The sequence below is a fragment of the Micromesistius poutassou genome, assembly GCF_964030765.1.
Source record: "Micromesistius poutassou genome assembly, chromosome: 12".
Lineage (NCBI taxonomy): Eukaryota > Metazoa > Chordata > Actinopteri > Gadiformes > Gadidae > Micromesistius > Micromesistius poutassou.
This window is the reverse complement of record NC_140282.1, coordinates 5,073,733-5,084,678: the sequence shown is the minus strand read 5'-3', so window position 1 is coordinate 5,084,678 and position 10,946 is coordinate 5,073,733. Positions and strand designations below refer to the sequence as shown.

General features: G+C 41.2%; 1 protein-coding gene across 4 annotated transcripts; it reads left to right on the top strand.

Annotated features, from left to right (window-relative positions):
- Window positions 1-1,014: 1,014 nt before the first annotated feature.
- hnf4b (hepatic nuclear factor 4, beta) lies at window positions 1,015-10,161 on the top strand. Of its 4 annotated transcripts, none has more exons than XM_084476604.1 (10): window positions 1,015-1,416; window positions 3,335-3,491; window positions 4,994-5,088; window positions 6,216-6,319; window positions 7,006-7,161; window positions 7,356-7,443; window positions 7,753-7,905; window positions 8,801-9,058; window positions 9,268-9,381; window positions 9,788-10,161. In XM_084476604.1, exons 1-10 carry the CDS (start codon window positions 1,311-1,313, stop codon window positions 9,907-9,909), a joined length of 1,353 nt encoding a protein of 450 aa, XP_084332730.1. In that variant the 5' UTR covers window positions 1,015-1,310; the 3' UTR covers window positions 9,910-10,161. The 4 variants fall into 4 exon arrangements, with proteins under 4 accessions (XP_084332730.1, XP_084332729.1, XP_084332732.1 ...); XM_084476603.1 differs by having other exon boundaries at window positions 4,994-5,115; XM_084476606.1 differs by lacking the exon at window positions 7,006-7,161.
- The last annotated feature ends 785 nt before the right edge of the window (window positions 10,162-10,946 follow it).

Genomic DNA, 10,946 nt, shown 5'->3' with positions numbered 1-10,946 from the left:
CATCTGTATTTATCCAAGTTTCAGTGACAAAGAACATATCCAGCTTATTGGAGGAAATAATGTCTTTACATATGAATGATTTATTTGATAGGGACCTTACATTCAGTAGGGCAACTCTGGTTGGGGTTTGAAGAGGTAACCTGATTGGTTTAATGATGATCAGATTTTCCGAGATGACACCTCTGGCAGCTGTATCAAAGGTCCGAGATGTGGGTCTAATTTTATTTGAATATTGTCTATGTTTCATTAAAACTGGTATGCTAAAAATGCTCTCTGGGCTGTCATGAAAATAAGTTGGGCAGTAGGAGGAGCCAGTGTCACAGACCGGAGGTGAAGGAGAAAACACTGGGGGCGAAGAAGAGCAACAATTAGTGACCGGTGTGCAGTCCAGGGTTATTGTGGAGCAGGTAGCGGTCAGTCAATGACGAGGGGCTGTAATAAGTGCATGGAAAATGTTCGCTGAAAGTGCACGTGTACCATGGAAGCTGGGGTGGATACCGTCTCTATTAAAAAACGAGTTCTTTGTATTGTAATTTATTGTAATTTAATTCAGTTCAATGGCAGTAAGGCATATGTTTGATAGACAAGCTATCTTGCAGGTTTGCGCTATCTGTATCAAAGGGGGCCCGGGCAAGGTCTATTTGCAAACATGCACTATCAGTCCTACTAATCAATAGCAACAAACAACCGATGGCTGAGGACAAAGGTGAAAATAGATGAGAAGCCTTTCCCAGTTAAGGAAGTCAAATGTTTCTGAAAACTGTATTGAAATCAAACTAATAAATGTTTAACAAATAACAAATAATGTACAATTATCATGGTGTTTGCATATAATCTGTGTTTGATGATTTGTCACAACTATGCCTTAAATAGATGATAGACAGAATATTAAACTTTGACATTTCAACACACGCCATACCTGTTTGGCTTTATTCTGTTTGTGTTTGGCGTGGGATGACTCATGTTGACATGTCTCTGAACCCTCCCTTTTATTAAGGGACCCGCCAGCAGACACCAGGCACCAAATCAAAGTTTCCCTCTTGCTTCTTCAAAGTTTCATTCTCATGGTTAAGCACACCAGACATCTCCTTGTTGACGACTCTAGCAGGATCCTAATCAGGCCACCACAAGGCATTGTCACACAGATGATGGGGTCAGAATAGCAGATGTTATCATGCTCTGACCAGACCGAGAGGACACTACAAAACCAAGAAGGGCAGGGGTAGTCACATTGTCTGTCAGGCTGTTATTCCAGCTGACGTAGTAGAAGAGTGTGAGTGTGCCTTAGAGCCATAAGGTTGAACGGGACTATGCTAAACCTGGACTGTGGCGAGTATAGTGCTGCCTTCACCCAGTCCTGCGCCATGATGGGATTTGACAACACAAGGGAATTACCTGTGCATGTAAATATATCAGGTATGATTATGTGTTTAACTCGTCAACTGCAATGTGTCAGCAAATGTTTATTTATAAGTGTAAAACAAAAGAATTATATAATAATACTGTTTATGGGGCTTGCACATTTGAATGCATCATGGGATTTTTTGTTGTACTTCGCCATATTAATAGGATTCAAGAGATTTGAAGTACTATAAAAGCCTCAATCAATGTAAATATGCTGTACCCCTGTCTAATGAAAACTTTGTTTTGCCATGTTGTTATGAGAGACAATGTCGCAGTTTCAAACAATGTCTCCCCATAATACAAACATGATGACTATGTTTCCAAAATGGAGTCATTTTAATGTGACTTCACAATGTACAGGACATATAGCTGTAAACATTAGATCCTGGTCTGAAATTTGAGTGATCTGGTATATATGTTTCAGTTTTTTATTTGCTATTGATTCAAAGACCTTTGCAAAGAAAAATATTTTAGGAGGACCTCATTCAATAAAACAGGTACACTATGCGTGAAGATTACACGATGTAATCGTGACATCGAACATACATGTTTGTTGGTATACACGGTTGTTTGATTTTTTTCTACCTAATCTAGTAAATCATCATTTGCATTCGGGTGTGCTGAATCAGTCCTTCTCCTTTGAACTTTAAATAGGGATGCTCAACCAGCAGAACACTCTCCAAATGCATCTAAGCGGAAGGCATATGTACTCTAATCTCTTAATTCAATCTAACTGATCTTTGACCATTGAAAGCCTTCCCATTGTTAAAATGTAATCCCTGGCTGCTCTGCCTTCAGAAACTAAGCATGTGATTTACATACAATACTGCCTGGGGCCAGTGTCCAGGGATACAAGCACAGAAACACAACATCAAGAGAGTTTATTTGATGAACAGCAGTTTTAGCAGAGACAACACTGCAGTAATCAAATACTGAAGGAATACAACCGAGGAAAACACAGAACGAAATGGAAGCATTGCTCCTAATAGTAGAAAAGCGTGTGGACTTTGGCCTGCCACTGCTGTACAACAGTTTTAATTAAAAGGGGAGTTTCCCCTTTCTCTAATAAGTAGCAGCTCTCCCCAGACGCCTAAGCTTTGGGCAGCTCCACATAACAATGACATATTTACCAGCCCTCTTTTCACTGCCATCACTGGTGCTGATCTGGCCTGACAATAACTAGTCTCCTGTTGATGCCCCCAGTGCATGGACTTTCAATCTACATAATTTTGTCTACAAAGAGGGAATAAAGTCAATTTTTGAATTTCAATGAGCCTTAAAGCTCCGCTATGTAACTTATCACAGCACATATTTGCACTCTGAATGCAAGTTACCAAATGTCTTTAAAGTCATTAAATAAAAGCATTCCATCTGTCAGTCCATCAACACAGGGAAACATGCGGCCATACAATTTGTTCTTTTTCGACCAATGGGAAATCCCAATGATTGCACGTGGATCATTCAGGACAAAATTGGATAGAGCCCAATCAGTCATCAGATAAGTCTGAACTGGATGGGGGCTAGACCATCTGCCAGAGCACAAAAATCCTGAGTTTGCTGATCCGTCCCAAGCTAAGATGAGGATGGAGTTCATGAACATTGTTAGTTGTCTCTCAAGCCATCACACTGATGGTTATTGTCTCAGGTTGAGCGGTTTCTTTCAAGTGCTTGTGGGGCTTGTTAGTTCAGCCTTGGAGGTTTATATTCATTAATTGGCATCCAGAAACCAAAAGAGTTCCTGTGCCTTCCCAATAATGTCCCTTCCCCACCTTGCCAGATTCGGACACTCATGTTGTCTCCAATTTAACACTGCCATAATGCTAACCCCCCCCCCCCCCCCGCCCCCCCAGGCCGTGACGAGTGTGTACAAAGAGCACTGCGCTGCGAAGCCCTAGAGGAACTGACAACTCCATAATGTTTTAATTAACAGAGGCAACAGTGGCGGCAGCATCTGCTGATAGCAGTGGCATCCTGTGCTCCATATGTGCAGACCGGGCCACCGGCAAACACTATGGCGCGTCCAGCTGTGACGGCTGCAAAGGTTTCTTCAGGAGAAGTATCCGCAAAAATCACAACTACACCTGCAGGTGAGAACCATCAAGAGACAACACATAGTCAACCACAATTAGGAGGTGGGCTACTGTGTTTAAAAAATGTCTAGTATGGATTGATTGATCGTGGAGGAATTACATAAGAGGGGGGCTGCACATTTACATCTTCATACAATCTACAGTGCGTTCTGCAGAGTCAACTCCTATGTAACTGTACCTAATGATAACATGCACATAAGCATCACATATGATCATATCATTACTACCTACACATAGCCAAGAGGGTTCGAAGGCCCCTCATCAGCATGATTCAAGATTCAAGATTCAATACTTTAATTGCCATACAACAGAAGTTGTTAGGAATTTGCTGCAGTGTGCTCTACAATACAACAGACAAGACAAACACCACACAAAAATAGGAAGCCAAAGACATAAACATAGACATAAGACATAGTACATACATGATTAATTCATTCATTCATGGACATAGGCAAGAGTCTAAAAGTGGCAAGTGACTTTAGTGGAAGTTCACCTAAAGTGCAGGTTTTAAGTTCACTTCCAAAAGTGTGAATGTAACAGGATGATACTGATGTAAAAAAAAGAAATATATATATATAATACTATGGCATAGTAGCATGAATAGAATACAGTTTAAAACATATTGCTAAAAAAATCTGAGACACATTATCCAAGACCTGTGTTGGATTGATCTACTTCCCTGAGGTATTGGTGCAAAGATGGAGTGCTATTTAAAAATCGAATTGCACTACAGTATGTGCCATTTAAAAAGCGGGATTTCTTTGTGTTAATAGCCCTCAGCCATGTTGACCCTCACTCATTGCTCGGATTCACCCTTGTTCCAATCCAATGGTCATGTTAGCATAACCTCCCTTGACATACGTTTTTGGATAGACACACACCTCCTCTCCTCTGATTTCCTCAGAGAACTACAGAAGGCTTAGCTGAACGTACCTCCATAAGCATGTATTAGACCTAATAATGGCTGATCATGCATCATCTATATTTGCTTCTTCCGAAATCCTCATGTTTCCTCGACACACATTATGCTTACTGCTTTGCAAATCAAGCATTGGAACTGGAGCATTGGAGTGTCACAAAGACATCATGTAATATACAAACATGTATTCCTTCCGTGGCCTTTGCAGAGTGAGATGTTTCCTGTTTGAGGAAGATAAAAAACATGTTGACTGGCATAATTACCGGACTCTGTCCAGGCATGAATGCAATAACCTATCTGCAATAACAATGGACTGAAAATCAATGGTGAGATATAGCGGTGGAGGCCCCTCTTTCCCTGGAGAGGGATTGACATATTGTATGTGACAGTGAAAAGTGTACACCCCTGTCTGAGTGGTTGTCTGCCGCAGCATGTCCACTGTCAATAACAGCCTAGCAGACTTCTTTCAAACAACATGGCAACTTCTCAGAAAGTCTCTATCGGCCCCGAAAGGACAAATCAAAACCCTATTCTTTGCCAGAGAGTGCAGTTTCTCATCGTCTTTACCTTGTCTTCTCAGGTTTAGCAGGCAATGCATTGTGGACAAAGACAAAAGAAACCAATGCCGCTACTGCAGGTTGCGTAAGTGTTTCAGAGCTGGGATGAGAAAGGAAGGTGAGAGACCCATAACCCTTTCAAAAGGTATGCTTTCCAATGTTACATACATACATTCTAGTAAGGTATCAACATACGGTTGAAAGCATGAGCATACGGCTGCATTTTCTACCTACAGTGCATGCCAAAGTCAATAATCGCACGCGTGCATGCGTGTGTGCATGTGTGTCTGTGTGTGTATCATTAGCTGCCATAGATAAGTCGAGGAAAGAGATGGGGATTAGAGGAGCCATGACTGGGCTCCTCAGATTAATAATTAACATGCCCATGTATGGCCAAATATTTGCTCTGTAGCTTTCTGTGCAGAGATGTCATTCTCCATATCCCTATACAGGGGTATGGTACATGAAACAAAGTTATGTTACATCCCCTCAAGGTATACTTCAAGAAAAGTCATTGAAATGTTTAGATCAGTAGTATGTTGACATTTCACTAGTGCTGAAGCGTAGGTCATTGTTCTTTAAATATATACCATGATACCATCTCCCACTGCCCATCATCTCCAAAAAGTATGCATCTTTGGCACATTTAATGCCATTACATAGGTTTTATAGTGCTACAGAAATATCAGCATGTAAAATGATTGTATGTATGATTGATGTGTATTATATTATTTGTCTAAAGGACAAACACTACTTTGGTAGTTTTGTTGTTTTCATTGTCAAGATAAAAGCATGAAGAGGCTAGTCTTTCAGATGGCTCAGATGACTCCAATCCATCTCTTAACTGATGGTCCGTAGAAGACTCATCTGTGACACTGTCACATAGAGCTATGTATGGTAGGCCAGGCAGGCCATCTCCTGCGCCATCACCATGAATAGGCCCCTGATAGGCAGATTGGTTGCCGAGCATAGAGATCTGATAACTGATTGCTTAGAGGCAGGGTCTTGTTGTCAACCTTGGTGAGGCCTATTGGAACTAGGCCGAGCCCATCTGGATTGCCCTCCTTCTAATAACCACTCGTTAAGAGGTTGGCAACATGTGAATACCTATTCTGTTCAACATGTCTCTCACACAGTTAATGACTAGGAGGAATTAAAGGAAGCAGTGCTGTTAGAGGACATCAGATTTCAGTTCATTTGAGGTTGTTGGGATGGTTACTAATAAATCCCCTTTTTGCTCCTCAGCCGTGCAGAATGAGCGCTTCAGTAGCCATAGACCTGAGGGTCAGGTAGCAGTGGGCACTCTTTCCATCAACGTTCTGCTTCAGGCAGAGGCCAGTGTACATCAGGTAACTAGACGGTACACCTCTCTTACACTTTTACTTACTGATACAACACACCAGAAATCAACTAAATTATTACATTTCCCCACACAACCTGGTCTTTTTCATTATAAAACATGCAGATAGAGGCCAGCATTGGTAGGGATAAAATAATACATTTTCAATAGGCAGTTATTCACCTCCCTGGAGATCCTAGCTGTAGGCTAGATTCAGTTACTCCTTAGAAACGACCAAATTGCCCAGGGACCCCATCTAATCATAGACTATTTAATTGCAGTGCTATAGGTCTGGGATTGTGTGCCAACGTCCAATTACCTTCAAATACATAATAACAACCAGATAGCACTCTGTTTCTTGTGGAAAGAATGAACAGAAATGAATTGGATGATTGACAAACAGACCACTTAATGGAGCAGGAGTGTTTTCCATCTTGAATTACTTATATTATATCCTGATGTTAGTGATGAGCCAAGGCCACCATACTATTTTGTAAGACTCGTACCGCAAGGGCTTTCCACACCTACTGATACAACATGATCACGTTTCCCATTACTTCAACACACACACACACACACACACACACACACACACACACACACACACACACACACACACACACACACACACACACACACACACACACACACACACACACACACACACACACCTTCATTATGATTTGCCACCCTTAGTTCCTAACCCTGCTCTCGCCAGAGAGTTGTGATATTGGCACCAAGAAGATAGCCTGCGTCGGCGACGTGTTTGACTCCATGAAGCAGCAACTCCTTCTGCTGGTGGAATGGGCAAAGCACATCCCTGAATTTTGCTGTCTGCCAATAGATGACAGGGTATGGATGACAACGGACCAAATCACAGCTTACAAATTTACACATGGTGTACAGACTATAAGACAAAAGTCATGTGTATTTACCTTGGTGGACCTACTTGTGTACATTTTTCAGTGGTGGGTGACGTTTTGCATGACTACCTGTCTGCCTTTCTGAGCTAAACGTGAACTAACTGGGTCTCTGTGTTTGTGCAGGTAGCCCTGTTACGAGCCCACTCAGCAGAACATCTTATCCTCGGAGTGGCAAGGCGCTCCTTACCTTACAATGACCTCATTCTTTTAGGTTTGATGTGCCTTTTACCCTTAACACTTTAATTTAGTGGAAAAAGCTCAATCATGGAAATAAAATCTTCTTAGGCTTTTGAAAAGAGTTTTTTAAATAAAAATAAAAACGACCCCTCTCCCATCCAATTGCAGTAGTTTAGTCAATCACAATTTCATGAGAGTTAAGAAAATGATGTATATCTCTTTAATTCTGCTAGGCCTTTATGTAGTATGACTAATATCGCAGCACAACTGACCAATTGATGTATACAAATGTGAAGTTATATGTAGTTCTTAAACACACATCTTTTTTTGTTTTGTTGTGCAGGAAATGACTTTGTTATTCCAGTACAAGGTGCTGAGATGGAGGTGTCCAGAGTGGCTTTCCGTATTCACAAGGAGCTGGTTAAACCTCTGAGAGAGCTCAACATCACAGACAAAGAATTTACCTGCCTCAGGACCATTGTCTTCTTCGCTCCAGGTCAGTCCCTCAACACCTCATCTGTGCTTTGCAGACACAAACACCGATATTGCCAGGAACATTTAGCCTCATTCTTCCAGTCAGTCCAGACGACCTGGTTTCACAATGGTAGATGAGAACATATTAATGTTGGGCTGTTGTGGTTTTGCTGGCAGATAAACTGCTGCATGTCCTTTGAGCCTAGCACTTTGCTTATGAAACGGATTTAAGGACTTGAACAGCTAAACTGACATTAGATTATAGTTAAACATTGGAATTATTTCAAGGTCAATATTAAAGTATGCATTGTGCATGGGCCTCCTGCAGTTAGACACAGAAAGGCAATAAGGCTAAGCACAAGGTATGTAGTATATTTTGCAGTGTGAGGATGGGAGGTTGGAAGGCCAGTGCAGATGATGTAGGAGAGACAACGAAAACTTACAGTAGCCTTATTCTATTTAGTAATTTAGCATTTGGTGTTGCAAAGATTTGCAGACGTTATAGACCTTATGGAAGATGTAAAACCTTCTGCCTTACCTTTCAATGGGCATTCAGCTCTGTATTTATTCTCTCTTCCACAGTCTTCTTACCTTCCCGACTAATTTATTAAGATGGCCCGGATTACACATTAATTCCACATCGGTCTGATCTACCCCATTTTTCCCCCCACTCAAAAAAGCTCCAATAAACACCAGCCACATTGGCTTGCTTTATGTTCAGGCTATTTTGGTAGGTTTAGCTCATTAACGCAAACATAAACTTACAGCTTAAAGTAGGTCTGGAAAATCTCAAATATGTTTGAGCATCAAGACCTCAGATATCCTGAGGCATCCATTGTTAGCTGGAAGTCAATCAGGAAGAGCCTAAGCACTAGCATGCTGTCTTTCTTCTTCTAACCTTGTTTTTCTTCTGACAGACTGCCTGGGTTTGGGGTGCTCTCAGACAGTCCGCCATCTGCGTTTCCAGGCCCACGTGTTGCTCGAGGAGGTGACTAGCGGGCAGAGGGGGCGCTTTGGGGAGCTTCTGCTGACACTGCCTGCACTGCAGAGTGTAGCCTGGCAGATGGTGGAGAACCTCCACCTGGCCAGACTTCTTGGGGAGGCTAGTGTGGACAGCCTGCTGCTGGAGATGCTGCTGGGGGAGAGAGCCACAGCCCAGCAGGAATCAAGCCTGGGTCAGTACTCCTCAATGTATATTTAGCTCGCTCCAATGCCAGATAAGCCAGACTCTGAAACACAACAGAGTTTTGATTTGTTACATGTACAAGTGTCAACTAATCAACTAATTATTATTCCAAATCAACTAATTATTCCAGATGAGACCTGATTGAAGCATGGAAAGAGAGAAAACGAATAACCAAAATGACTTGTACACTTTCCCCAGGGTCGTTCCCATCTTTGCCAATGCCTTCTGACAGCCACTTGACCCCAGACCACTTAAATGGACACAGATCTTTGCCGAGCCACTTCACCTCAGTTATACTTCCAGTGCCCACATGTAAGGAGCAAATTATCGAATATCTTCCTAGAAGTAAAGGGATAAAAACGTCCTGTATGATTGTCTACTAGTCTGTAGTGAATTATGTAAAACATCAGCATCATGGTAAAGATTCAAGATTGAAGTAAGCTCATTTTTTTAGCTAATGCTAAGCAACACATAGGCAAAGGAGTTTACTTAAACCATTTTACAGTGTCGCTTCATTTCATCTACCTATTCCCAAATACAGTAGCCTATCTAAAAGGAATCCGGAAACACCACAATAGTCCACATATAACACTGCATTCATATGAGTCTCTTTTTGTTTTTTCTTAATGCAGAATTTTAGGTTTTGTTGATAGGTAGGCTGCCCCATATGTTAAAATGCTTGTGGTGATACCGTTTTGTCTGTCTCGATCTCCAACAGATCTCCAAGACGCTTCTCTGTTGCCCACACAAACTGGAACCGACGAGTACAGACACAGCGAGGCGGCAAACATCGCCGCACTATCTTCCCACGACATGTCACTCGTTCATACCTGCCTTTAAGTAGTCCCTCAAGCAACAAAAAAGCGGAGCTGTAGGCACGGTCGTTTTAAGTGAACGGCCTAGAGAGAGACATACATTAGCATACACAACGCACAAAAGACACCCACTCAAAATGCCACACGTGTCCTTACTTTAGCACTGTTGGAGCACCTCATTATGTTTTTATTATTAAAATAAGAAATCAACATGAAATAATAATGAATAAAATCTAATTTCAATTAATAGGCCTATGATGTTATTTTCTTATGGGTAGGCCTACATTTTGTGCATCTCATAACGTTTGACGTAGGCCTACGTGTATATTTATTATGTGCTCACCATGTCCGTCGAAAATGCACTTTCGTCCTTGTCCATGAAGTGGATTGAAGTAACTTTTTAGACTATTTTAGAACCAAAAGTTCAAGCAGTAGGCGATGTCTCTCAATGGGCTTAATACAAAGTCTTCCCAATTAGTATATTTGAATAATAACAAAAAAAAACTTTCAATCAGTCAATAGAAGCCAATCAATGTGACAGGTAGCAGGTGCGTGGATCTTCGTGAACTCTACACCTCTGGGTTACACTAGCTTTATAATTTACTGGTCAATTATTGAAAATAAATAGTTTTGATTGTTTTTAGTTTTTATTTATATCCCATTTAATGGCCAAATGATGTTTGATTATTTTTATTTGATTTGTATTAACTTATTTACGTGGGAAATGTAATGTTATTTCAGAACAAGTGGGCAGATCACCAGCAGATGGCGCATAAAGCCCGTGTATAACGTTAAAAAGCATTTCCACTGTGGCGCCTACTCGCAATGCATTATCAAGTCATCTTTAGCCGAGGACTGAAAGTAGAAAACCAAGTTGTATTTAAAAATAGATCTATTAATTAATTAATTAATTAATAATTAGAAATAAATAAATCTTAGCATGGCCCCATCAGGTTACCATGTCACCATGCGTCGGTTTTCTAGTTATATCATTTCATCTATATCCTCCCTACTCTCCCTAGGAAAACAGGTCTCTACAGCCTATATGGTCCAAAATATGGC